Source organism: Protopterus annectens, chromosome 13.part0, assembly GCF_019279795.1.
Source record: "Protopterus annectens isolate FY-2018-M chromosome 13.part0, PAN1.0, whole genome shotgun sequence".
Lineage (NCBI taxonomy): Eukaryota > Metazoa > Chordata > Ceratodontiformes > Protopteridae > Protopterus > Protopterus annectens.
Window position 1 is genome coordinate 377,282,226 of NC_056747.1, and position 27,227 is coordinate 377,309,452.

Consider the following 27,227-nt stretch of genomic DNA (forward strand, 5'->3'; position numbering starts at 1 on the left):
CACATTAGTTAATATTGCTGCCTCACAGCTCATAGTTCTTTGGTGCAGTGCCATGCTGGCTTGTCTTCTGGTGGTTCCTACATATCATTCCTGGTCAGGCTAGGTTTTTGCTGGGTGTTCTGGCTTCCTTCAATATCTTGGACCCAGAGGCATGCTGGTAGTTATGCGTACAGAATGTATGTGCATATCTTTGGTAAGGGTTACGCCTCTTTCTGCTCTCATTGTTTGCCAGGATAGTCTACAGTGTCTCCTGAGATCCTGAGCATACATCTCAACTGTCCCTGATTTTGACTCAGAAATGTATCTCTGTCCCTCTTAAAACTGCTATTTTTTTTTTTTTTTTTGAAAAAGGTGATGAATTATACTTTCTAAGTAATGACAATAATCAGAATTATAGGCTTCTTTTATTTCAGAAATTGTATGTTAATTCATACTCTTATTATTTCAGTATCTTACTGTATCAGTACTAATATTTTAAAATTGTGTCTGATTATTTCTGGATCTGTCCCTCATTCTCTTCTGATTTGTCACTGATTGAGTAAGAGCTATGTGTCCTTGATTTTGACTCAGATTTTAGCTCTGTCCCTCCTAATCTGTCCTAAAACTGGTGAATTTTGGAAAAAATTGTGGTGAATTACACTTATTAGAGGTTTAGACTTATGTCCCTTCATGAAATGTATATTAATTCACATTTTCTTATTATGTCAGTGTTCATTTTAAAACAGTCCAGGATTTTTTCTGGATTTGTACCAGATTCCTTGAGAGCTATGACCCTGAATCACAAAGTGGGAATGTGCATTTACTGTTTTCCACTGTGGGAAGCATACTGCTCAACCTCTTAGCACAAAAAATCTGGACAAAGCCAAAAAATGGGGACAGATTTTAAATATTGTTCTCATAAACTTAGAAAGTTGCTAGATTAAAAGGTATTGTGTTGTCACACATTTTTCTGAAGGATATTAAGTCTGAAACTCAAATGGGTGTCTAGTTAGTGAATTCTATCCACACTGACTTTCCACAAAAATCCAGAAAAAACACAAATTTTATGAGGTTCAGACCAAAAATATGAGGCAAAATTTGGAGATTCTGTGAAAATCTGGTCATCTGAGAAGTACAGCAGAATGGTGGGAATATTGCTTTTTTTAAAACAATATGTTTTTAATATTTCAGACAAAGCCACAAACCGCAGTCACAGACATAAAAATAAACTAAATCAATACATTTGATTGAAAAAGGTCAGTAGGAGTGCCAAAACGAGCATTGTGCAAGTAAGACTTGATCTTTTCCAGCGCTACTAGTCACAGCAAACCATACCTTTCAACCCCTTAGAGCAAGAAATCTAGACAAAGCCATAAGTAAAACCCAAAAATATGGACAATTTTAAATATTGCTCTTACAAACTTAGAAAGTTGATAGAATAAACAGGTTATGCATTACCATACATTTTCTGAAGGGTATGAAGTCTGAAACTCAAATGCCCATCTTAATTTTCTGACTTCAATCTTTAATGAGGTGCCACTAATTTGCCAAAAAAACACAATTTTATGAAAAAAATGTGTCAAAATATGATACAAAAATCTGGTTATTCTGCGAAAAACTGTTCAGTTCACAGGTATGCGCAATCATATTCGAGCAAACGGAATGTAAGATTTTCAAATACTAGCATTTCAAACGGGCCGAAGATTTACAAAACCTTTACACAGTGCATTACTTTATTTTTTTCTTATAGTCCCATACCATTCTAACTGGTGCCAAACTAATTTTCTATATCGTTAATTGACAAAGTATACTTGTATATTGATTTAGTACACTCTGTCCACAAACGTCACCGACACCGGCTGCAGGAAATAATGGCACTGGAATTTACATTTCAGTTCTAAATTGCAGTACCAGCGCGTTACACACACTGCCAACGTGTCACTTTTGTGTCCCACATTTCGGAGATGAAATGTTGAAAGTTATGGACTTTGGTTTTATCAGCTCGCTTCAAAAGTACTCTTGGAAAGGCTACCTCTTTATACACCTGCTTCTTTGCTTACCTGTACGTTTGCTAGTGTGACTTAACGGCTTACTGCCATCCCCCTCCTTTTTTTCTGCATTGGCCAGAACTGTTGTCAATCACAACGGGGAGGCTCCGGCTGTGACGAAGTTGCAACTCGAGGCAAAGAAAAGACGATTAAGGTGGTTTAATTTTTCAAATCCTCTGGGCATTGTGACGAGCCTTGGCTATTCCTCCAAGTGAGTGTCCGGAGTACATCGTCCAGTACCTTATAAGTTGTGTTTCGTTTTTGCTCTTAATACAAATCATCCGAAACTAACATGGGATTTCTAACTTATATAAAGGACCGTGTCCAGAAGTTCCTCAATGAAAAGAACTTTGTGACAGATCTGCTAGCGATGTTGGAGGAGAAAACCGGTATAAAAAGTAACTATATCGTTACAGGTAGGGCGTCTAAGACGAACTGCATGATTTTTAGAATATGAAGAGCAGTTATACCTTCCCATCTGTGAGTGGAGGATTTTATTTAATTGTGAGAATTACGTTAATATTAAAGCAGCCTTTTGAAAAATGCATCATGGTATCCCTCACAGGATACGTATTTAGTTCGAGTACCCATTCTGTCCCATAAACGTTTTACACTTTTGGTGTTTTGACCTTGCACTGTGAAGAGGCGGGACTAAGATGCTGGATATTCAAATAACTTGCTAAGTCTCGACACTCCCCTCCCAGCTTGCTAGGATGAAATTCACAGAACTTTAAAACTGCTGTTTGAAGAAATAATGAAAATAGTGGAGTGTCCTTTTTTTATTATTATTATTTTTTATCTTTCATATGTATGTAGTTGTTATTGAGAATATGCACCATTTATGAAGACCCCTGGAGAGGTTGTTGACAGCATGCTTTTCAAGTGGACCTCATTATGAGGAATTCTCTTCATTTTGAGACTAAACGTTTATGTTCATAGTTGTTCCATAAGTGAAAGGATCTGCCACATTCAGTGTATGGAAACTTTTTAACCATTACGCATAGTAAATAGTGCTGATTAATATTTCTTCCCCTAAAATAAGAATTTATCCGTATAATGTAACCCATTATAACTATCATTTATGTTTTTTAGCTGAAGTTGTTTCTAAACTAAGTGTTCCACATTTTGCTCATTCATTCCTCATTATGAGAGGCAATGTACCACATTTTGAATACTGAAGGTTATGAGCAATGCTTGCCAGGTGCAGGCCATCTTCTTACTCCAACTTGTCCTGTGAGACGTCAGTGTCAAAGTAGAAAGTGATGGAGATTCCTGGAATGGTATGGTTTACCTGATCCAGACCACAGTGGTGAATGTCAATTTCTGTGCAATTCCATGGACTGTCGATTAATTAACACCATTGGTATCACAGCATCATTGATCAGAGGTTGATTGACTATGGGGTCTTGTTATCAGGCTTCAAAACATTTTTTTTCTGGACACTTCCATGAGAAGCGAGGTATTTGAGAAGGGGGAGTAGATATACACAGGAGGACCAGAATGTCTGAGAATATTGGGAATGCCTGGCAGATTTTTTCTTTTTGGGATGAGATCTACTCACACCAGCAGAAGAACTCCTCCCAGTGTAGATTGTGGACACAAAATCTGATTGGAACCCATTCCCTTTGTGGAACCCTACCGTAAATTGTTTAACCTAAACTTAGCTGAAGTATGGCAAACAGCAATGTTTATGCCCCTTACACAAGTGCAGCTGTACCATGGACCTGGGTAACTGTAGATTTATTAGCCTGACTAGCCTTATTTGCAAAACCATGGAACATGTGATATCCAACCTCATGAATTATGATATTAAAACCTTTATCAGGTTAGATCTACATCAGTTTGACTTTGTCAAATGACATCCTGCTTATTCAAATTAATTTATTTGAGGAAAAACTGTAGGCAGTGGCCATTCTGTTCACACTGCTTATTTGGTTCTAGTCAAAGTATTCAATTCTGTGCAGCATGTTGGCATTGGGAATAAGTTAAATGAATGCAGAACCATAGCTTGCTCATTTGGTGCCTGATGATGCTGCTTGATCTGGCATCCCTCAACTCTACAGTGAGGATAAAAAAATAGCTGCTGTGGAGGCAGCCTCCTACGGCCTACCTTCACTACATTTCTTTCTTGTATAGTGAGGTGGAGTGCCAACTGGCTAAACTATAGACCCCACGTAGTTAAGGTTGCAAGTACCTCTTCAGAAAAATACAAAGGTAATTAGTGGTGTGATGTAAAGATCAATAGTTGGACCTTTCCTTTTCAGCATCTACTTCTTTATCTCCAGACCAGTAATCAAGACCTTTGGTAAAGTAAGTTTGCAAATTTTTGCAAACTGGATGCTATTGTAAAACTTTCCTCTTATTCTTTACAGCAGGAACTAATTCTCATAAACAAATGGAACATGGAGAAAGGGCTAAAATTAAATATGAAAACGTGCAGTATTGTTACATTTGGTAAACAACTCTTCCAAGAACATCTTTGGATGAATGGAATCCATTGTGCTTTGCCAATCCCCCCCAGTTTCCTCCCATCCAGGACCGGTGTTAGCATTTTGGGGGCCCCCAGCAAATGTCAAGTTGGGGCCCCCTAGGCACTCCCAGTATAAGTATCATCCTGTCAATGCCACTACGAAGATAGGTAAAGGCTGCCAGCCTAGCCAGATAGAATTTTATAGATAATTCTGTCATTTGTAAATATAATTCTGTCATTTGTAAATATTAATATTAATGTAAGCCACAGGCGTGTTCTCTTTAAATGTGAAAAGACTGCATTGGATATTGAACTGCAAAAATGTAACAACAGTGCACTCTGCTGTAAGAAAGCTAAGTCAAGCATTTTATGACTGTCTTTAATGTCAGACTTCGGAGCCAGTATGTCTGGATGAAGGGATTCTGCCAATTGTTTTGAGGCCAGAGATAATGGCTAGAATTTGCATGTATAATTTCTTTTGTTGCTTTAGTTCCTGACCAGCTGCAAGATCAAAGGGGCCATTAACCTCAGAGTTCTGTTAGCCTGGGAACCAGAAAGAAATGATGTAATCTGAAGTGAATCAGTGGTACTGTGTTATCAATTTAAGGAGAGAAAGAATGCGAGCATTAGAGCATTTGTCTTGAGAACATCCAGCTCACCAGATCTCTGCCTGTGTCTAGATGTAAGTAGGATTTTAGAACAGTGTTTTCTCTTGGATATAACTAGGATATAGGAAGATTAGGCTAGTTTGTTTTTCTCTGATGTCAGAACTTTTGCTACTGTATTATTTTAAGTATTTCTCTGTGATCTCTGAACTCTTGACTAGCACTGTGTAGTAAGAATTATTGTCTTGTGTTTTTATTATTAAATATGTTTAAACCTTTCAACTGTGGCTGTTTTGTGCAGAGATAATTTAAGTTCTAGAGTACATTGCATATATATAGTGATACTGTACCAAGTCACTCCAAATAAGCTTTGCTGTTCAGTCACACTTACAATTTGGATAATAATATTGCACAGTAATAATTGGACACTCTTTAATAAAGGCCTTTGAGTAGCTGATAAATATTAGTGGGTGGTGGCAAGTGGTGCTACCGTATAATTTGGGTAAAAGGTGCCAGCCTTTCCCAGGAGTGTCTGTGTGGTTGTATATAACTCTTATCCCAAAGTGTGTGTGTGTAAGCTACTTCAGCAGGGACATGAAGCACTGGTTGGACAGAGTGGGTGCTGGAGGTTTTAGCTTGCCCACTAGGCTGAGATCTGGACCCTATAGCTGTGCCAGTGGGGAATCTTATTGGGGACCTGGAGAGAAAGGGAAAAACAGCCCCAGACTGACTGTGATCTTTGTGGGCGCTTAAGGGAAATTGTACTTTACTGTGTGTATATTTATTATCTCTTCCCTATATGGATGCCCCTTACTGGTGTTAGTGGTGAGGATTGAGGCTCCTAGATTGCTGGGCCAGGGCATGGGCTTCCCATATTAATTGATGGCAGTGGTAGGATATGCACACTACATATTAATTGGGTGGCAGTGGTGGTATATGCACACCACATATTAATTGGTTGGCAAATACTAATTGTCTTGTGTGGGTAGAGTGAATTCCTGTAGCTTGTGTACAGTGATCACTGAAGGTGTTTTTGTACTCTAAATTAGCCACGCAGTGAATACTCAGAGTTCAGATCACAATTGTGTTGTTTTATTTCTTTTGTTAGCTTAGTCAGTCAGGGAGAGCAGGCAGCATATCAGCAGAGGAGTACGGGAAGCTGACAAGGAACCAGCTGGCTGAGATGTACCAGGCTAGGGGACTGATGCAGGGAAACCTGACTAAGGCAGACATAATTGCAGCTATGGTTACAGCTGTAACAGAAACCAACAACCAGGAGGATGATCTGACTGGTAGTGGAGACTCACCACACTCATGGATAGCTCAACCTTTCTGCAGAGGATTTAAAAATCCATCTGGAGCTAAAGAGACTTGAGTTGGAGGCTAGGCATTTGGAAATAGAAGCAGCTGAGAGACGGGCATCTAGAGAGTGAGGACAATGAGAAACTGAGACAGTTGCAGGCCGAGGAGAATGAGAAACTGCTACGCCTGGAAGCTGAGGAAAAGCAGAGGCAGCATGAGAAGGAGATGCTGATTCTTTGCCAGAGTCATGCAGGTAATGGACAAGGGAGTAACTGGACCCCAGAAGCACAAAAGGTCAGTAAGTTTCTTCCGCAGTTTAGAGAGGGGGATACATTTGATAGTTTCATTCATATGTTTGAGGGGTATGTAAACAGTGTGATGTTGACCACAGGCTCTGGATACGGTTCCTGACCCCCTTACTGCATGGTAAAGCTGTAACTGTGTTGTCTAAACTTGCTGATTGTGAATATTTTGATTATACTGTTAAGAATCACTTGTTAATGTTTTAAGCTTACACCTGAAACGTATAGGAAAATGTTTTGTGAGCATAGACGCAAGGCAGATGAAAGTGTGTGTGAATATGTTGCTGAACTGAACACTTGTTTTCATAGGTGGGTGAGTGGATGTCAGGTCACCACTTTTGAAGGGCTGGCAGACCTTTTGGTGAGGGAGCAAGCCCTTAGCACTTTGCCTGAGGACGTGAGGATCTGGTTAGCTGATGGACAATGTGCTACTTCAGATAAGTTGGGGAAGAAGGGAGACCTATACCTAACAAGCAGGGCATCCCTGCACAGGAAAGGGACCCCCCCCAGTACTGCTCATGGGTCTAAAGGAACCCATGGTGAGCAGCACAGACTGCCCCAGCAGAATCTGCCAGTAGCAGTGGAAGCCCCTAGTCCACGTACACATCCAGGACATAGGGTTAAATGTTTTGAATGCAACCAGTGGGGCCATGTGGCATACAGATGTCCACAGAGGCAAGATGGGGAACAAAAGGTGAGAGAGCCAGTAAATAGGAAAGACAAAATGCCAATAGTAGTTTGTCTTGAGACAACAGGGGTACAGAACTACCTGCAGATTTCCTGATAGCGAAGGATTTGATGAGGCAGTACTATGTGTTAATGCAGTTACACACAGTCAGGCTTCGAGACAAGCATGTGGGTCTGGTAGCCTGGGGAGACCCAGACAGACTGCATAATTGCAGCCAGGACTGGTGAGGTGGTTACTTCAGGGAGGTAGCTACTGTGTAGCACTGAGACTGAATGTGAGCCACAGCTGCTTGTGGGTAGTGATGTTCCCTTGGACAGAGTGACTGCAAAGGTAGAGGTGAGTAGTAGTACCCAGGCTGACAGTGAGGCACCATTGTCAGAGTATGCCAGACTTCCTGTGGAAGGGGAGCTAGGAGGGGTTAGAAAGAGAGTTGAGGCAGGCTCAGCTCTCAGACCCTACATTGCATGGCCTGAGGCAAGTAGTTGGGGAGGCACCTGATTCTCAAGGGAAGGGGGAATCTGTATACTGGGAGAAAGGGTTACTGTATAGAGAGTGGACTCCTGAGGGAGGGCTAGAAGGTGAGAGGGTACAGCAGTTGGTAGTGCCTAGAGCCTACCATCTGGCACTTCTAGCCATAGGCCATGATATTCCCTTTGCAGGTCATATGGGCATAAAACGTACAAAGAGGCATATATGCAGAACTTCTATTGGCTTGGAATTTCCAGACATGTAACCGGGTATTGCAAGACCTGTGAGCAGTGCCAAAAGGTAGGCAAGGCAGGAGACAAGATGAGAGCTCCTTTGATGCCTTTGCCTGTGATTGAGGAGCCTTTTTCAGAGGGTAGCTATGGATATTGTGGGATCTTTTGAGTACCCCAAGTTCCACAGATAAAAGTATATCCTAGTGGGAGTGGATTATGCTACATGATACCATGAGATAGTGGCTTTGTCCTTCATTGAGGCAGAAAAGGTGGCAAATGTTTTGTTAGAGATTTTCAGCAGGGTAGGTTTCCCAAAAGAAATACTGACTGACTGACAAAGGTGCCAATTTCATGTCAGACCTGCTGGCTTGTCTGTGGAAGTCCTGTGGGGGAAGCACCTGAAGACCACCTCCCTACCATCCCCAGACTAATGGTCTTGTTGAGAGGTTAAACTCTGCAATCAAGTCCATGCTACAGGCATTTGCAGACCAGTTTGAGGGAGTGGGACAAATATTTCCCCCATCTGTTTGCTTACAGAGAGTTTCCCCAGGAAACTGCAGGTTTTTCACGCTTTGAGTTGCTGTATCGGCATAGGATGAGGGGACCTCTACATTTAATTTGTGATGAGTGGGAAGGTGAGTGTGAATCTCACAAGGAGTCTGTTGTGGCATATATTCTAAACTCAGGACAAGGCTCAGGGAACTCATATGCTTGGCCCAGAAGAACCTGGCAGAATCCCAACAACAGAAAAAGGTGTAGTATGACAGAACTGCTCGAGCTAGAGAGTATGATGTAGGGCAGCAGTTAATGGTTCTCATTCTTGTCAGACACAACAAGCTGCTTTGGAGGGACCCTACAAGGTGGTAAGAAAGGTAAGTGATGTTAACTACATGGTAGAACTGCTAGGCAGGAGGCAAGGGCAAAAATTGTGCCATGTTAACATGATGAAACCTTACTATGATAGGGAGGACCTTGTGCTGAGCAGTTTCAGTGGATTGCAGGAGGAGTCTTTGGGAGATCTGGTGACTGATCTTCTCAGTGAGGCTCGGACTGACTCCTCAGTGGAAGAAGCAGCAATATCCCAGCAGCTATCTCCTTCTCAGGTTCGAGAAATCCGAGCAATGTTGCAGGAGTTTGGGGACGTATTCACTTGAAAACCAGGGTGCACCACCAAGTGGATACAGGACCCCAAAGGCCTATTAAGCAGGCCCCTTATAGGGTGCCTGAGAGAGTTAAACAGACTCTGAGGGAGGAGATACAGGAAATGTTGAAACTAGGGGTAATTGAAGAGTTCAGCAGTCCCTGGGCCTCCCCAGTGGTGCTCGTACTAAAGAAGGATGGCAGCACCATGTTCTGTGTGGACTACAGGAAATTAACTAGTCACACAGAGTGAGATGCTTACCCCATGCCTAGGACAGATGAGGCCCTAGAGCAGCTAGGTGGGGCTAAGTATCTTACAACCATTGATCTTACCAAGGGTTACTGGCAGGTGCCCTTGATTCCCAGTGCTAGAGAGAGGGTCAGCCTTTGTGACTCCCTTTGGCTTGTATGAGTTCACAACAATGCTCTTTGGGATGAAAAATGCCTCAGCAACTTTCCAGAGGCTGGTAGATCATATACTAGCAGGAACAGGAGGGTTTGCCCTTGCTTGCCTATTGCCATCTACAGCCATTCCTGGCAAGAGCACCTTCAACATGTCAGGGAGGTGCTGGGCAGACTACAGAGGGCAGGGTTGGCCATTAAGCCGAGCAAATGTCAGGTGGGTATGGCAGAGGTCTCTTACCTGGGACATTGAGTGGGGAGTGGCAAGATCAGGCCAGAAACTGCCAAAGTGGAAGCCATTCAGGCATGGCCTGCACAAGTTACCAAAAAGCAGGTGATGGCATTCTTTGGGACAGCAGGGTACTGCAAAATGTTCATCCCGAGTTATAGTACCATAGCTGCTCCCCTCACAGTCCTGATGAGGAAGAACAGGCCAGATAAGGTAGGGGGGACCACATCCTGTGAGCAGACATTCCAGGAATTTAAGGAAGCTTTAGGAGGGCACCCTATGTTAGCCATTCCAGATTGCAGCAAATAATTTGTTGTACAGCCCCCACCCCATGGTTTGAAGCATCCACCTGCACAACAAATTCTTTGCTGTAATCTGGACCCCCTGTGTTAGCCAGTCCAGATTACATCAAAAAAAATGTTGTGCAGGTGGATGCTTCAAACCATGGGGTGGGGTAGTACTTCGCCAGATTTCTTCAGAGAGAGAAGAGTACCCAGTGGTTTATCTCAGTCATAGGCTCTAACCCAGGGAGGAATGCTATGCAGCTGTAGAAAAGGAATGTCTAGCCATTGTGTGGGAACTGCAGAAACTTCAGCCTTCTGTATGGAAGAAAATTCACTGTAGTGACCGATCACAACCCCCTAATATGGTTACGCAGAGCCAGCCAGCAAAATGCCAAGTTGCTAAGATGGAATCTGGGGATATGAGCATATGATATGTCAGTGCAGCACCGCAGTGGGATTATCAATGCTAATGTAGATGGGCTCTCAAGACAGGGAATGGGGTAAGGTATACTCAGATAAACCTAACCCTCTCGAGCAACGTTTCTCAAGAGTCACTTGTAAAAATAGCTTGAGTTTTCTGGAGGGGGGGTGTGTGAAGATAGATAAAGGCTGCCAGCCTAGCCAGATTGAATTTTATGGACAATTCTGTCATTTGTAATCTGTCATTTGTAAATATTAATGTAAGCCACAGGCTTGTTCTCTTAAATGTGAAAATACTGCATTGGATATTGAACTGCAAAAATGTGAAAATACTGCATTGGATATTGAACTGCAAAAATGTAACGACAGTGCACTCTGCTGTAAGAAAGCTAAATCAAACATTTTATGACTGTCTTTGATGTCAAAATTAGGAGCCTATATGTCTAGATGAAGGTATTTGAGGCCAGAGTTAATGGCTAGAATTTGCATGTGTAATTTCTTGCTCTGGTTCCTGACCATCTGCAAGATCAAAGGGGCCATTAAACTCTTGAGTTCTGTTAGCCTGGAAACCAGAAAGAAATGATGTAATCTGAAATTAATCAGTGGTGCTGTGTTATCAGTTTAAGGAGAGAAAGAATGAGGGCATTGAGCATTTGTCTTGAGAACATCCAACTCACCAGATCTCTGCCTGTGTAGATGTAAGTATGATTTCAGAACTGTGTTTTGTCTTAGATATATCTAGGAAATAGGAAGATTAGACTAGTTTGTTTTTCTGTGATGTCAGAACTTTTGCTACTGTATTATTTTAAGTATTTCTCTGTGATCTCTGAACTCTTGACTAGCACTGTGTAGTAAGTATTGTCTTGTGTTTTTTTATTTATTATTATTAAATATTTTTAAACCTTTCAACTGTGGCTGTTTTGTGTAGAGATAATTTAAGCTCTAGAGTACATTGCATATATGTAGTGATACTCTACCAAGTCACTTCAGTCACACTTACCATTTGGATAATAATATTGCACAGTAATAATTGGACACCCTTTAATAAGGGCCTTTGAGTAGCTAATAAATATTAGTGGGTGGTGGCAAGTGGTACTACTGTATATTCTGGGTAAAAGGGTCACGGCTCGAGAACCTGTGCCAGCCTTCCCCAGGAGAGTGTGTGTGGTTGTATATAACTCTTATCTCAATGTGTATGTATGTATGTGTGTGTTAGCTATCTGGGCAGGAAAATGAAGCACTGGTTGGACAGAGAGGGTGCGGGAGGTTTTAGCTTGCCCACTAGGCTGAGATCTGGATCCTATAGTTGTGCCAGTGGGGAGTCTTACTGGGGACGTGGAGAGAAAGGGAGGTACCAGCCCCAGACTGACTGTGATCTCTGTGTGCTTTTGAGGGAAATTGTACTTTACTGTGTGTATTTATTATCCTTTCCCTATATGAACACCACTCACTGGTGTTAGTGGTGAGGATTGAGGCTCCTTGATCCCTGGACCAGGGCATGGGGGTCACAGCCAGCCCTCCTAAGAAACCTTTTAGTTTGTGATGCAAACTTTTTAGGAGTAGTACACACAGACAGACCTGTAGCAACAAGCTTTTACATTACAACAGGTCTATATACCACACTTTCTTGCAATTAAATGCCAGTAACTGTAAGTGCCCCTTTGTTAGACAGGTCAACAGTGATACATTACATTAACTCTGTGTACAGGTCTGACAGGTCTGGACTTAAATGAAGTGATGACTTGGCCTACTGTTTCAACACTCCACGCACACCCTCCAGTTCTTTCCTCTGATCCCTCTCCCTTTGGGCTCCCCATACCATGCACATTACTTTTTTTCTTCCTTTTCTTACATTTTGCCTTACTCTCAGCTTTTTCAAGAAACCATAACTTTCTATATGCTCTGAAGTGCATTTTAATTTTTTTTTCTTTTTACATATCCTTTTCATTCAATAATGGCTTGAACAGAAATTATGATTAAGGAAAGAAATTAGGTGCTGCTGTTCAGCTTCAGTTGTCCTTGCATCCTTTCAACAGACCTTTCCTGACCAAGATAGCGCAGTAATAACCATTTAGGAAATAACCTAGATAAGCCAGGGTTCAAGAAGCCATAATTTTACAGATGGTCTGTGATGAAATTTAGAGCATTTCCTTCAGCATTTTACTCCAGTGCTGGCCTAAAAAAAATCATGAAAAAGAAAAGAATTTCAGTCTTATTTTGTGTCTTTCAAGGAAGACACAAGCTGTGCCCAAGGCTTATTGTTCAAAGCTGAGATAATAGTAGCTCACAATAAACTAGCAAGCCATTTGCTGTGAGGATACACAGATCCTCTCTGGGAATACTGCCTGCCTCCCTCCCTAACCCCACACAAAAAACAATCACTGTCTATGCATCCCTGTGGTGTTAGATTGGGATGAAAGCAGAGGTTCAAATTGTCTCAGTCATATATTTCAAGTGACTGCTGATATACATATACATAGCATACCTTCTCACCCCCAACCCTCAAAGCCAGCCCCATGTATATGTGCCTGATGTGTGATTGTGAGAATTTCAGTAATATATATTTTAATTTGTTGCTCCTAGACATTATGCCACCCCTACATAAGCTATAGTAACCTTCTTTTTACAACTGTGAGGTCTGTGAGAAAAGTAAATAAACAATGATAACACTGTTCACAGCTCAAACACAAGCTATAATGACTTCATGTGCACACATCTTGGGTTTCACTGTGATGAAAATTAAAGTTGCAGTAAGCACACAATCACCAGCCCCCCAAAACCTACTGCAGCTTTCTGTAGGCACACATTTAGGGTGTGGTTGAAACCAGAGACTATAAGCTTTATCCTAAAAGGGTCAGATTTCAGCACTGTTCAGGTTAAACAGCTCATTCAAAAATCAATACATTTTTTCTCCTAATTTTTCTTCAACCAGCAACAGCTTTTGTGGGGGTCCCCACTGAGTCAAGGATGATTAAGGGAGTCCCCAGTATCCATCTATACAGTCTGTTGAGTGGGGAGGCCACCAGACTCCTAGAAGATCTGTCTGAATGTTCTGTGATATATTTTATGTGTTACTTTTGAAATATAATTACTTGTTAAGTACATTTTTTTACTGATATCCAGAAGAAGAATGCCTGTGTCCTGGCATTATTGGATGTGTGTATAGATAAAAATCAGTGATATTTTTACACACACACACACACACACACACACACACACACACACACACACACACACACACACATAAACCACAGCAGTACTAGTTTTGTACTTATTTCAACAAATAGCAATACATTGTGCAACACTGGTACTGTCACACCAGATCAGTGACTGCTGTTTAGCAGTTGTCAAACAGCAGCAGGGGTAAGTCACTTTTATTTACCTCAGTGAGGAGTAATACATACCTGTCACTGTCTCTGATTTCACAGACCTTCCCTGATATTCATACTTTTGCTTTCTCCTTCATAAAAAGTTTGATTTTCCGATAAACCATTCAGGATTACAGTCAATCAATCCAGAGATCTGAGTTTTACATTTATTGTCCAAAAAGTATGTGTTGATGCAAAAGGTGTTATTCTATTAACTTTTTAAGCGAACTAGTCCCAATTCTGACCCTTTATTCTATTATTTTTCGGATTGCATTGAATTCTTAAGCAAAGAAATTGAGAGTTATAGTATCTGGTGTTCTGCTTGTATTTATAAAACTCTCTGAAAGAGAAAACCATCCTTGATTATCAGAAGTATCAGCTCCTCTTAAAATCCAAAATTTGCACTGAGGTAAGTCCCTCTCTGGGCTGCTGATCTCTCTAGTGCTTACCTTGCTCATCTTCATTATCATCTTCATCCTGACAGGGCATATTACAGCTCTCTTCAGGCTAAAGAGCCTAATTAGTAAATAAATACATTTCCTCATTTTCCCCAACCAGCAGCTTTTGTGGGGCCCCCACATAGTCAAGGATGATTAAGCAGGGCCCCCTGCAGTCACGTGTATAGTTGGGACCTAAAGCTGGCTGTGTAGTTAGTTTTAGTGGAGAAAATGTCCAACAGTAAGATTTAACTAAGCCAGGGGCATTATGTCAGTTGTAAAATATTTAATGGTATTCTGTTGCCTGTTCATAGGTTCATACTAGGCAATCTGCATTAGGGCATTTATAAGCCTAGCCAGAGTGTGTATGGCTTTCGCCACCCATTTTAAATTAATTTTGCTATGCCCTTTTTCGAGGTTAGTATACTGTGCCTCTGTCTAACAGTGACACAGAAGTGATACCCGGGTAAACCTATGATCTCCCATCCACTCATCAAGATTCCTCTTGAAGAGAGTCAATGAGGGACTCTGCCTAACCTGGACTGGGATTTTATTCCAGAGTGAAGGGAGCCTCTGGGTTATGAATCTGTCCCTCCAGCATGTCCTATTTATTTCAGTGCTGAGGTTTAAGTCCCTCGAGCGCGTAGCTCAATGGGATTTGGATTTTCTGAGGTGCAGCATGTCCATTAATTCCGGGTTGGACATGGCTTTATACGTCAAGCACAGATCGCCTCTGAGCAGGCGGTATGCCACTGAGTAGAGCTGGAGTTTCTTTAACCGGCAGCATACGGCATCTGTTTGAGCCCCTTGATCCTCTTGGTGAGGTACTTTTGGGGTCTTTCCAGTTGCTGCAGGTGTCTGGTAAGGTACATCCCAAAAGGGGCATTGTACTCAATTATGGGCCTGATGAGGGATGAGTAAAGAGGCACGATGACCTCCCCTGATCTAGATGTGAATCCCTTCATGATTAGGTGGGCTATATAAAATGTTTTTCTAACCACTTTGGCCATGTGGTTGTCAAATGAGAGATTTCTATCAACTTGGGTCCCCAGGTCCCTAATTACTTCTTCTGTACTTAATGGATTACCACCTATGTGGTAATTTGTGGGCACTTTGTTTTTGCCAAAGGGGATGACTATACACTTTTTGGCGTTTAGCTTGAGGCCATGGCTCTGGCACAAGTTGTCTGTTTCTATGAGGCCCTTTTGGAGGATGCTTGTGTCAGCTGGAGAGTCTGTTATGGCGCCCAGTTTGCAGTCATCTGCGAACATGGTCAGGCACAGTCCTTCCATGTTGGCCTGTACCTCCGAGAAATATATACCGAACAAGAGAGGTCCCAAGACTGAGCCTTGTGGGACGCTACTTGTAACTGGTTTGGAGTCTGATATGGCTCCAGCTATTCTAACCATGTGGGTTCTGTCCTTGAGCCAGTTTGCAACCCATCTAGTGACATAGGGGTTTATATTTAAGCTGGTGAGCTTATCTATAATGCCTGAGTGGGGTATTGTATCGAAGGCTTTTGCGAGGTCCAGGTAGTCTGTGTGGACAACCTTCCCCTTGTCAATGGCCTTGGTGTCTATTTCGGAGAAATCGACCAGGTTTAAGAGGCAGGATCTGCCCTTAACAAAGCCGAACTGGGTAGGATCCAGTGTCTATAGGTCCCCAATATCTTTATTTATAAGGTCCATGATGATCCTTTCCATAGCTTTGCAGACCAAGCTAGTGAGACTTATGGGGCGATAGTTTTCAGGATCCGTTGAGGCACCACCTTTGTGGAGAGGGACCACTGTTGCTGTACACCACTCTTTGGGTACATATCCTGTAGTAAGGTTGAGATTGAACAGTAGTTTTAGGTTTGGGTTTAGCTCTTCTTGGAGTTCATGTAGGACGCAGCCCGGGACACCGTCTGGTCCCATTGATGCTGTGTTTCTTGCTTTGGAGAGGGCAGCGCTTACCTGAGCATCTGAGATGTCAGGGGGGCAGCACTCTGCTGGGATAGATATTAGCCCTTTTGGTGGGGAGGGGGGGGGAGTTTGTGCTGAACCTGTCAGCTAGGATGTTGGCAATGTCTGTGGGTTTGGTGTATTTTTTGTCATTTTGGACTAATTCTGAGCATATCTGGGAATTCCCACCCAGGTTCCTAACATAACTAAAGAAAGCCTTGTGATTATCCTTAGTGTCCTGTGCAATTTTTCTCTCGAAGCTGGCCTTAGACGATTGTATGAGTGCCCGTAGTTTTTTGCTAATACTGATCAGAGATGCCTTCCCTTTTTGGGATTTTGTTCTGTCATGTAGTAGCTTCTTCCTTCTATTGTATAGTTTGTTTATGGCTGGGGTCCACCAGACAGGACGTCTGCCTTTGGAGGATTGGGTCTTAGTTTTATTTGGGATTGCATGATCCATGCATTCCTGAAGGTGTTCATAGAATGTGTTTATAAAGGATTTTGTGGTCTGGGCCAGATATCCACAGGCCCGGGGGCTTTGAAGGATTCCACCTCGGTTTTGAGGAGTGTAAAATTTGCTTTAGAGAAGTTTTTCACTGTGGTTTTCTGGGCATGGGCTGGGGTCGGGATGTGAATATCCAGTGAGATTAGTTTATGGTCTGATCTTACCAGTGAGGGATACACTTCTGGTCTGGAGCATAGAGTCCCCATGTTGGTGATGATCAGATCCAGTATGTTTTCCCCTCTTGTGGGAGTGGTAACAAGTTGTTCCATAGCATTTGAGTTTATAAATTCTAGGAACCTTTGGGCTAGGGTGTTGGAGCTAGAGTAAACTCCCAGTCTATGGTTGGGTAGTTGAAGTCACCCAATATAATGGTGTTTGGAGAGATCTTCTTATTTTCTAGTGTTCTCAGGAAGGCCGAGTGGGGTCCCTGGGTTTGGGAGGGTGGTCTGTAGCAGGCTATAAACTGGAAGGCAGTTTTACCCACTGTTAGTTGCACATGGATAGTCTCTGATGCTTCGTGCTGTGCCACCAACCTGGAGGTGTGGGTATCTTTGACGAATATTGATACTCCCCCTCCTTTTGTGGTTCGGTCCAAGTTTTGGGGCCGAAAAGCATGGTATGAGGTATAACCTGGTAGTGCTGGGGTGCTCTCGAGAGCCTTGAACCAGGTTTCTGTTACTGCACAGATATCGATGTTCTCCATGCTAAGGAGAGTTTCGAAAAGTGCATCTTGAGGTTTAGACTTCTGGCTGAGTAGCATTACTCTTAGTTTCTTATCCCTTGTGATACCTATGGAGGTGGGTTTGTCTTTTGAGCCTTGCCTAAAAAAGGCACTATGGGGGTAGCAAGAGCCTTTGCCAATATCTGAAAGCCCAGGGGTGACAGGTGCAAGCCGTCCCTAGCGAAGCATCGTGGCTTGTCGAGCATGTCATCCCAGGCTGACAGGCATTGGATCCCCTTTGAATGACACCAATACTTAAGCCAGTTGTTGAAATTGATAATCTTGTCTTCATACTGTGGTAAGATGCTACTCAAGGTCAGGGTCATAACGGCCTGGGCTACATGCTCAGAGAGCTCCTCTATGTCTCTTTTCATGTAGTCCAGGGAGGTACGTCTCAGGTCATTCACACCAGCATGGACAATGACTGAGTCATATTTGTACTTGCCTTGGAGTGACCTGAGTGCTTGTGTTGTGTGGTGGATCCTAGCGCTCGACAGGCAGCTCACCGTGACCTTCTCCTTGTTCAGCCTGGTGAGCGGGACGTCAGTGTGCCTGATGATAGAGTCACTTATTACAAGTGTATCAGGTGTGTTGTTTAGCCTTAAGGGCTGTGACTGTTCGGCACACTGGCTTTGTGAGCTATGTGTTGCACGTGTTTTGTTTTGGGGTAGCGGTTGCTTGGGTGTCTGCTTTGGAGGTCTCTGCTGCTTAGGCAGATTTTTATTTAGAGCCTCCAAGTATGTTTTTGTGTGTTTATGTGTTTGGTTTGCTGTCGTGGTAGGTCTATGTGAGACTGGAATTGTAGTGAGTGTGGTTTCCTTCTCCTCCTGACTGGTTATGCCAGTACTGAGTTGAGAGAGCTTAGCCTCCAGTTTGGCTATATGGTTGCATCTCTCACATGTGTTGGAATTTGTTGGGAGGAGGAGAGGGTTGTCTGTGTACATTAGGCAGTTGTAACATTGCCTCAAGATTCCCAGGTTCACCAGGTGGACCGGATAGGAGATTGACAACTGACCTTTGGACATGCTAGAATAGTATTGGGAATTCCTTTATAATTGAAAAAAAGGGCCAATGGGGAACAAGTTACTCAAGGGGAGTTTGTGAGGGTGTAGTGCTTTTAATTTTTTAGTGCTGACTTATATAATTGCTTTAGTGAGTAAGTGCAAGGCTTTAGCATAGGAATAGGGTGTTTATTATGAGAACTAGATCAGTTCCAAGGCTCAAACCCAAATAAGCGGTGCTGCCCGATGCCGCGCTATGCACAAAATCATGCAAAGCCGCGCTACAGCGGGTTTTATACAGGCGGACTTGAAAGAGCTAGAAATTGGCCCAAAACAGCCAACAGACCACCAGATTCCTGCGCTGGGAACACTCCTCCAGGGACAGATAGGCTGCTCCAAGCTCCCCACTGCCACTGGTGAACAAAGAAGCCTCCCTCTATCCAAGAAAGGAAATGGCAACACAGAAACTTTCCAAAAGTCCAGAATACAGCAAAGCCTGTATTTGGACTACTCTAGGTCAGGAAAGAAGGATAACTTTTTTTTTTCTTTATTGCAACAAACAGCAGGAAATTGCAATAAATATGTAACACAGGCTAGCGCACTTGAGTGTGTAGCCTCAACAAGTAAATGCAACAAACAGGACAAACTTTAAAAGTGCAGGTGCAAAAACAACTTTAGACAGTTTAAAACAGTTCAGGAAGCAAAAATATTTGCAGTTTAGCTAGATCGGACAGTCGCCCAGGTAGTAGCAGGAAAAAACACTTTTATCAGATTAGCAGTCGCTCTTTTAGCCTCTCTGCTGCTAGCACCACTCTGCAGGACCACGAGGAGCTTGGCTGAGTAGTAACAAGCACAAAACCTCGCCAAAGTGGGTTTTATACAGGGGGATTTGAAAGAGCTAGAAATTGGCCCAAAATGGCCAATAGACTACCAGATTCTTGTGCTGGGAACACTCCTCCAGGGATAGATAGGCTGCTCTAAGCTCTCCACTGCCACTGGTGAACAAAGAAGCCTTCCTTAATCCAAGAAAGGAAATGGCAACACAGGAACTTTCCAAAGGTCCAGAATACAGCAAAGCCTGTATTTGGACTACTGTAGGTTAGGAAAGACGGGAAACCTGGATAATTTATTTATTTATTTATTTTGCAACAAACAGCAGGAAAATGCAATAAATATTTAACACAGGCTAGCGCACTTGAGTGTGTAGCCTCAACAGGTAAATGCAACAAACAGGACAAACTTTAAAAGTGCAGGTGCAAAAACAACTTTAAACAGTTTAAAACAGTTCAAGAAGCAGAAATACTTGCAGTTTAGCTAGATCGGACAGGCGCCCAGATAGTAGCAGGAAAAAACACTTTTATCAGGTTAGCAGTCGCTCTTTTGGCCTCTCTGTTGCTAGCACCACTCTGCCGGACCAAAAGGAGATTGGCTGAGTAGTAACAAGCGCAAAAACCTTGCCAAAGCGGATTTTATACAGGGGGACTTGAAAGAGCTAGAAATTGGCCCAAAACGGCCAATAGACTACCAGATTATTGTGCTGGGAACACTCCTCCAGGGATAGATAGGCTGCTCTAAGTTCCCCACTGGCACTGGTGAACAAAGAAACTTCCCTCTATCCAAGAAAGGAAATGGGCAACACAGGAACTTTCCAAAAGTCCAGAATGCAGCAAAGCCTGTATTTGGACTACACTAGGTCAGGAAAGACGGGAAACGAGGATAATTTTTTTTTTTTGTTTTTCTTTTTTTCAACAAATAGCAGGAAAATGTAGTAAATATGTAACACAGGCTAGCGCACTTGAGTGTGTAGCCTCAACAGGTAAATGCAAAAAACAGGACAAACTTTAAATTACAAGTGCAAAAGTGTGCTAAAGCTGGCTTTAAAGCAGGGGGTTAGAAAGAGATAGGAAATGGCCCAAAACGGCCCATAAGCTACAGGTCACTGGGCTGGAACCACTCCTCAAGGGACAGATAGGCTGCTCAGAGCTCCCCACTCTCACTGGTGAACAAAGAAGCTTCCCCCTATCCAAATAAGGATATGGGCAACGCAGGAACTATGACACAGCCCAGAGATCAGCAATACCTGAAGACTGGACTATTCTAGTTCAGTAAAGGCGGGAAACAAGGAATTTTTTTTTTTTTTTTTTACAAAGTAGCAGAAATTAGGTACAGAAACACAGTAAATGCTTTAATTCGGCTAGCACACTTGAGTGTGTAGCCTACCAATTAAACTAAGCAAAAAAAAAACCTCAGAGATACAGGCAGGAATGCAATAAAACAACTTTACAGAGCTTATTTAGTAAAAGAAACAGAAAAGTCTATATATATATATATATATATATATATATATATATATATATATATATATATATATATATAGTAAAGCAGCTAAAACACACAAACACTTCAGATGCAGTGCAACCTAGAGCACTTGAGTTGTAGCAATATTAAGGCTATTACAGTTATAATAAATGCTCTGAAATATACTGTATATTTCCAAAATGTTTGAGAAGCACAGTCAGAACACAAGGAGGTTCAGGCGAAAAAAAAAAAAGTTTTGTTTTTCTTTTTGAAAGGGAAAAAGGAGGAACAGAAGGCCTTATCAAATGTTCTGTCTGTATTCGGCAGAATGAGCTAATGACACTAGACTGGGAGGAGTGTCACAGTAGGGGCGGGCAACTGCAAAGCCACCAAGTATAAGAGCAAGACACCAACAAGGAGGGAGGGTGGGAAAATAGCCTACAGAGAGCAAGCACTAGAGACACAAATGAAAGTTTTTAAACCGATAAGGATTTGTAAAGATACAGAATAGGCAAAGTGCTATATATATATTAAATTTTAAAAACAGTAATCTGTAAAAATAATCAAAAAAAAATCAAGATACTTATATTTTCAGCTCAGTTACGGTCAACAATTAATCCAGTCTGCACTGTGTGTAAAGACAGAAACCCCATCAAAGTTAGGGCTTAAGTACTAGAACAGCTTTTTTTATTTTTTTTTTTTACAAGAACACAAAAGAACCAGCCCCCACTAGCCAACAGATAATTACACAGAGGAAAGGCTTCAGTTAAAACAATAGCCTACAGACAGCAAGCACTAGAGACACAAATGAAAGTTTTTAAACAGATAAGGATTTGTAAAGATACAGAATAGACAAAGTGCTATATATATATTAAATTTTAAAAACAGTAATCTGTAAAAATAATCAAAAAAAATCAAGATACTTATATTTTCAGCTCAGTTGCAGTCAACAAATGTTACTTGACAAAACACTGTTACTACAACCAGAAATATCTTTGAATTTTAAAGGAGGTATAAATGAGCTCTTACCCATGTGGTTTATTAAGTATACAAGAATGCTGTACTAGCTTTTGTTGGTTTGACAGACCTGTTACAAAATATCAGGATATGATAACTTGCTGTGGTTGGGGGCCCCCAGGGGACAGGGGGCCCCCAGCGATCGCAGGATTCGCTGGTGCCTAAAGCCAGCTATGCTCCCATCCTAGCTTCTCCCACACAGTCTGGATTACTTTTTCTTCCTCTTCTCATAGTTTTACTCTTAATTTGTTCCTGCATTCTTTCATTCAACACAGCCTAAGTAGGCAAGACTGCACCATAATAACTGTGCAGGAAGTAATTGAATAAGACTTGCCCCCAAAAGCAGTGTGAGATTATAGATGTTTTGAGATGCATTTTAAAGTTTTTCTTTTAGATAACCTTTTCATCAGTGATGGCCTGAACAAAAATCCTAATTAAGCAAAGAAATAGTCTTACTGTTTCAGATTGTATTTTTCCTGCCTCCTTTCAACATATCTTAATTGATCATGACTGCTATATTATAAATATGGGTGAAATAACTGAATTAAGTTGGGGGTCTGAGAGTTGATAGGCCTGCAGAAGTCAATGGGGTTTGCCCCTTACACCCTCCTAAAGAAATATATCAACTCCGAGATCCCATTACAGTGGGGGAAAACAGCCAACTAACAAGGACGGCCAAGCAATTTCTTTCCCAGGGAAAGAGATTGCTGATATGGCTGTTCGCTGTTATGACAGTTCGCGTTTTAAGGGTCAATGAAAAGGCGTTCGATGGAATGCCTCTTTGAGGACATAATATAAACCCGTTTTTCAAGGTAGAAATAAATTGTATTATGTGGGGCTTAATGGTCAAAGCTGACAAAACAGCAGTTCAGAGCAGTGTGCGAGACAAATGCTTGTGAGGATACATAAATTACGACTGGGAATAAACCACATGCCTCCTTATCCTCCATCAAAAGACAGCCACTTGTGTACATGTATGATGTTTTATTGTGTCGAAAGTGAAAAATAATGTTTCACACATATTGCTTCTAGATGGTACACTGCTCCTGTACAAGCTGTAATGACTTTGTGTACTTTGAAATTTGTGAGGAAAGTTGACCACATTGTCCCCAGCTCATCACAAGCTACAGTGACCTATTGTACACACCTTTGAGCAAGGCCTGTTTTAGACTAAGTGAATTTCAGGGCAAAGGACACTACCAAGATTGTGTCAAAATCCACTTCCACAGAGCTGCTAGGAGGCCCCCACATCCCAAAACTGTGTATCTGGATATTCTGTGATACAGTTCATGACTTTTTATTTATTTATTTTTTTTTGAAAGATGACTCTTTTAATGCTATCCAGAATATTTACATAGGTTATGTATGTGCCTGGTAATATAGTGTATGCCCAAAGACAAAAAAATTAGGATATTTTTTTACCCATACCCACACTCCACAGAAATGGCATTTGAGGGGCAGTGTAAGTATGTGTGTGAAAAATTATTACTTCTGACAAGCCAGGTACATTGCAAGATACAAAAACATGTATGCATGCTGCCCACAGGCAAATTGGAGGAATGTCAGTTCACCCAGAGGATGTTGTAGGGGTCGTGGAGGAAACCTGGGCAAATAGATAAACCTACACAGAGATGAGTGGGTCTTGCAAACTCCTCACAGAAGAAGCTACAGCCAAGAACTTAACCAGAGCCAAACAATGTGAAATGGCAATGCTACTCACTGCACCTCTGTGCCATTGAGTTGTTGCTTTCACACTCCTCATCTCGTACAACCAAAGATAGCCACTTATTATGTGTATTGCTGATATTGCTGATGGAAAGAAATGATAGCCTACTTGTTACTTTTTAATACAGTAACCCCCCGATGCACACGCACACACACACACACACACACACACACACACACACACACACACACACACACACACATAAGCCATAGCAGTACTAGTTTTACACTAATTTCAGCAAATACAGTACTGTTTGCAAAACTACTTCTGTCACACCAGATTAGAAACCAATATTTAGCAGTGGTCAGATAACTGTAGAGAAAAATCACTTGTCTGCACAGTGCCTCAAATGTCTGATTGTGGTAGAAACAAATGGTAATAAATAAAATATCAGTAGTGTACTTAATTTGTTCAACACAGACACTTAGTAATCACAGTAAAGTAGTACATCTTACTTCACATAAATGCATACTAATCCTGCAAAGCCAGATAATGACTGTTTATACTGAGCAAATGACGAGGTTCATTTACTTTCATCTAAACAACCCCACCAGTTATAGCCACATCTATGTACAGATGTCTGATTGTGATAAGAGGATGGTCATGTAATATATTTCACCTTTGTTCCAAACGGTTGCAAATCGAGAGTAATGAGCAAAGAGAGAGTCATTTTCCTCCACAGGCAGCTCCAGCAATTACATTTATTTTGTCTTTGCATGCCACAGACATCCAGTTTTTATTAAAACAACAAAAGGTTTTCTATTTTCTGTTAAACATAGACGCTCACAGTACCTCTCCAATGTTCTTGATTTTTGCCATGCCTCTCATAAACATTTTTGACTTTCGGGTAAATTGCTGAGGATTACAGGCAGTCAACAATGCCAGACATTAGAGCTTCATACCTTTTTTATTAAGAAAATGCATGTTGATGCAAAACCTGTTCCATTAACATTTTAATTGAAATGGAATACTGTTTAAAATCTGTCTCTGATTCTGGATCTGTGTTCCTTCTGCCCTATTATTTTTGGCTTTTCTCAGATCCAGGAGCAAAGAAGTTGAGAAAGATGCTGTCCACTGCCAATATCTGGTTGCCTACCAGCATATTAAGGAAAACACAGTACTGTCTCATGCTACTACCTTTGGAAATTTCAGCTTCTCTCTTTACATCTTGTGAATACCACTCCCTTTACACTTTGAACATTGCAAGCTTTCTGCACTGTCTTACCCACTGAGCAGATACCTTGCAACATTCAAAGTATAATGTGCCTGGAGTGGTCAACTGCTTTACACCACCTCCTGTGGTACAGGTGCATTTTCTTTTAACAGGGGTACCTTGAATGTTTGTTTTTGTTTATTTATTTAGAATAAAGAGATGCTTTATAAGCATATAATGGAACAGCATCCCTAGAAAAACAACTTTCTAGGAAGCCTGCATTATTCACTTATGATTAAGGCAGGGAATGACTCTCCTTCAATGTACAGTATAGCCAGTACCCTACTCTAAAATAGCAGTGTAGCTAGGGTTCTTGGAATATGGGTTGTTAATACTCTCTCCTTTGACCACCATGTAGCAGCAGTAATCAGAAAATCCTTCTGTCTGGCACAACTTGTATCCAAGGGGATATCATCCAGATCAAAGAAGGCTGTTATCCTGCTATATGCAGTCCTAATTAGACCAGCTGTTGAGTACAGCACTTCCTTATGTCTGGAAAGGTACATTCCAAAGGAAGTGGAACCACTGGGGCCTTTCCTAACCAAGACGATTGTTGTTGTAAAGACCCTGCGCTACCAGGAGGTTCTTGAAACACTCGTAGGCTGTTGTGAAGAGATCTATGCTTTGCATTCCATGCAGTTAGAGGGCCCTCTGTCATAGATCTTTTACTGTTAGTTTTGCAGGTCTAACAGTTCTACTGATACCAGAATTAGAGATTTAAATCTGCTGGATGGACAGATTTATTACCCAAGGCCTACCCAATCTGTAGAACAGACTGCCCATGCAAGTAAAGCAAAGTGGCACCATCACTTCTTTTATATTAAACCTGGTTGACGTGGATGGTTGCCCATACATTTATCCCCAGACTGACCTGGTTTACCTTCCTTGAGAAAGGGGGACCAGCATGAGGGTGCGTGTTGGCAAGGGGTAAATGGTCGTGTGATTCACTTGGCTTGTAATTCCTATAAATGTGCAATTCCCAGGAAGCCTGATAAGATTTTATGCCCACATAAGGATAGGCAGTAGTGGTCAAAAAGTCCTTTGGTGGGTTCAGTAACAGTTGTAGCAACCACCAAGAAGAAACTCACAGATGAGTCCTCAGCTGTCCATCCCCCAATAAGAAATCAAGGACTCTGGACAGTGTGCTTACACCTTGGGCATCTTTGCCGTGAGAGTGTTAAGCTGTTTAACACACATGATCTGGTGTGAAAGACACCTAGCAAAGTAGGCTATGAATACATTGGGACAGTCCATGAATCATGAGTCTATGAAACCACTATAAACCACCCTGAAAACCATGTGTAATATTACCAACGTCTCTATTTGTGTATTCCGCAATATAGTCAATGCCGATAGTCAAGCCAGTGCCTGCCGCACTATCAGACCTCGAGCATGACTCTGTTTATGTAACTTTGTGGATAATTTCAAGGTGTCCTTCATTAATGCTTCTTTTGATGAATCCTCCCATTTTGAATCGGCAATTAAGTATGAGTTAATGAAGTGTGAGCATGATGGGGAAATTGCTGTCTGATGTGGGAATTAGATTTGAGAAGCCTTAGACCTATCCACAGGAATAAGGAAGGATTCTAAGTCATTATGGTTCAAAGATTCCAGCTCCAACCCTTTGACTTCTCCTCAAACAGGGGTGTCCATGGCAGAGGTGGTTTCTTCATAGAACATCAACCACAAAGCTGAAGAGGTCTGCAAAAACAGGGGTACAGGGAACCCTTTTAAGGAAGGCTAAACCAGCACCCATAAAGGCTTGCTCGACTGTCCATCTCTGGAAGCGGTTGGGGGGGATATCTGTCAGTTGTCAAAATCACCCTTTCAAACTTCTCAGCCAGAACAGCAGGTTTTGCATCGGTCTGCATTTTCTGAACAAAAAGGTATGAAACTCTAATGTTGGCATTGCTGACTGATTAGAAAAGTCATTGGTAGCCATCTAGACACAACCACTTTCTGAGAAACACTCAAAATAAGAATGTCTACTATGTCACCAGTAAACTCTCTCTGCTCACCTGATACTGAAAGTCTGAGGTTTGATGTTGACAGCAATTGCAATGGCTCACTATGCCAGATTTCACATGAGGATATTCCAGTGGATGCTTTTTGCACAGTGGTCTTCACTACAAGTCTAGATAACCCCGATTTGCAGAACTCACTTGAATTGGTGGCTGACTTCACCTTTTTGCAAACGGGGAAACTGTTTGCTTCCCCTTCACCAGTGGTAGCTGTGACTACAGACACTGCCTCCTCTGGAGTGGGGGAGGGGGCATTTCAACGGGAGGTCAGTGAAACCAGATAGAGACCAATCTTTACATCAGTATTCTGGAGATGAATGGTTTTCCTAGCATTGCAGGAATTTCAGGACCTCTTATTTCCCGGTAGGATTGCAGTACACTCTGACAATGTTTGTGGTAAAGTACAG

General features: G+C 41.9%; 1 protein-coding gene across 3 annotated transcripts in view; it reads left to right on the forward strand.

Moving 5' to 3' along the window:
• The first annotated feature begins 2,045 nt into the window (after window positions 1–2,045).
• REEP6 (receptor accessory protein 6) overlaps window positions 2,046–27,227 on the forward strand; it is a 1,065,881-nt gene continuing 1,040,699 nt past the window's right edge. For 2 of the 3 annotated variants that reach the window (XM_044053991.1, XM_044053990.1), the window contains exon 1: window positions 2,046–2,443. In XM_044053991.1, the coding sequence (XP_043909926.1) occupies window positions 2,320–2,443 (124 nt within the window). In that variant the 5' untranslated portion in view covers window positions 2,046–2,319. The remainder of the gene's footprint in view (window positions 2,444–27,227) is intronic. The other variant, XM_044053992.1, reaches the window with a different exon arrangement.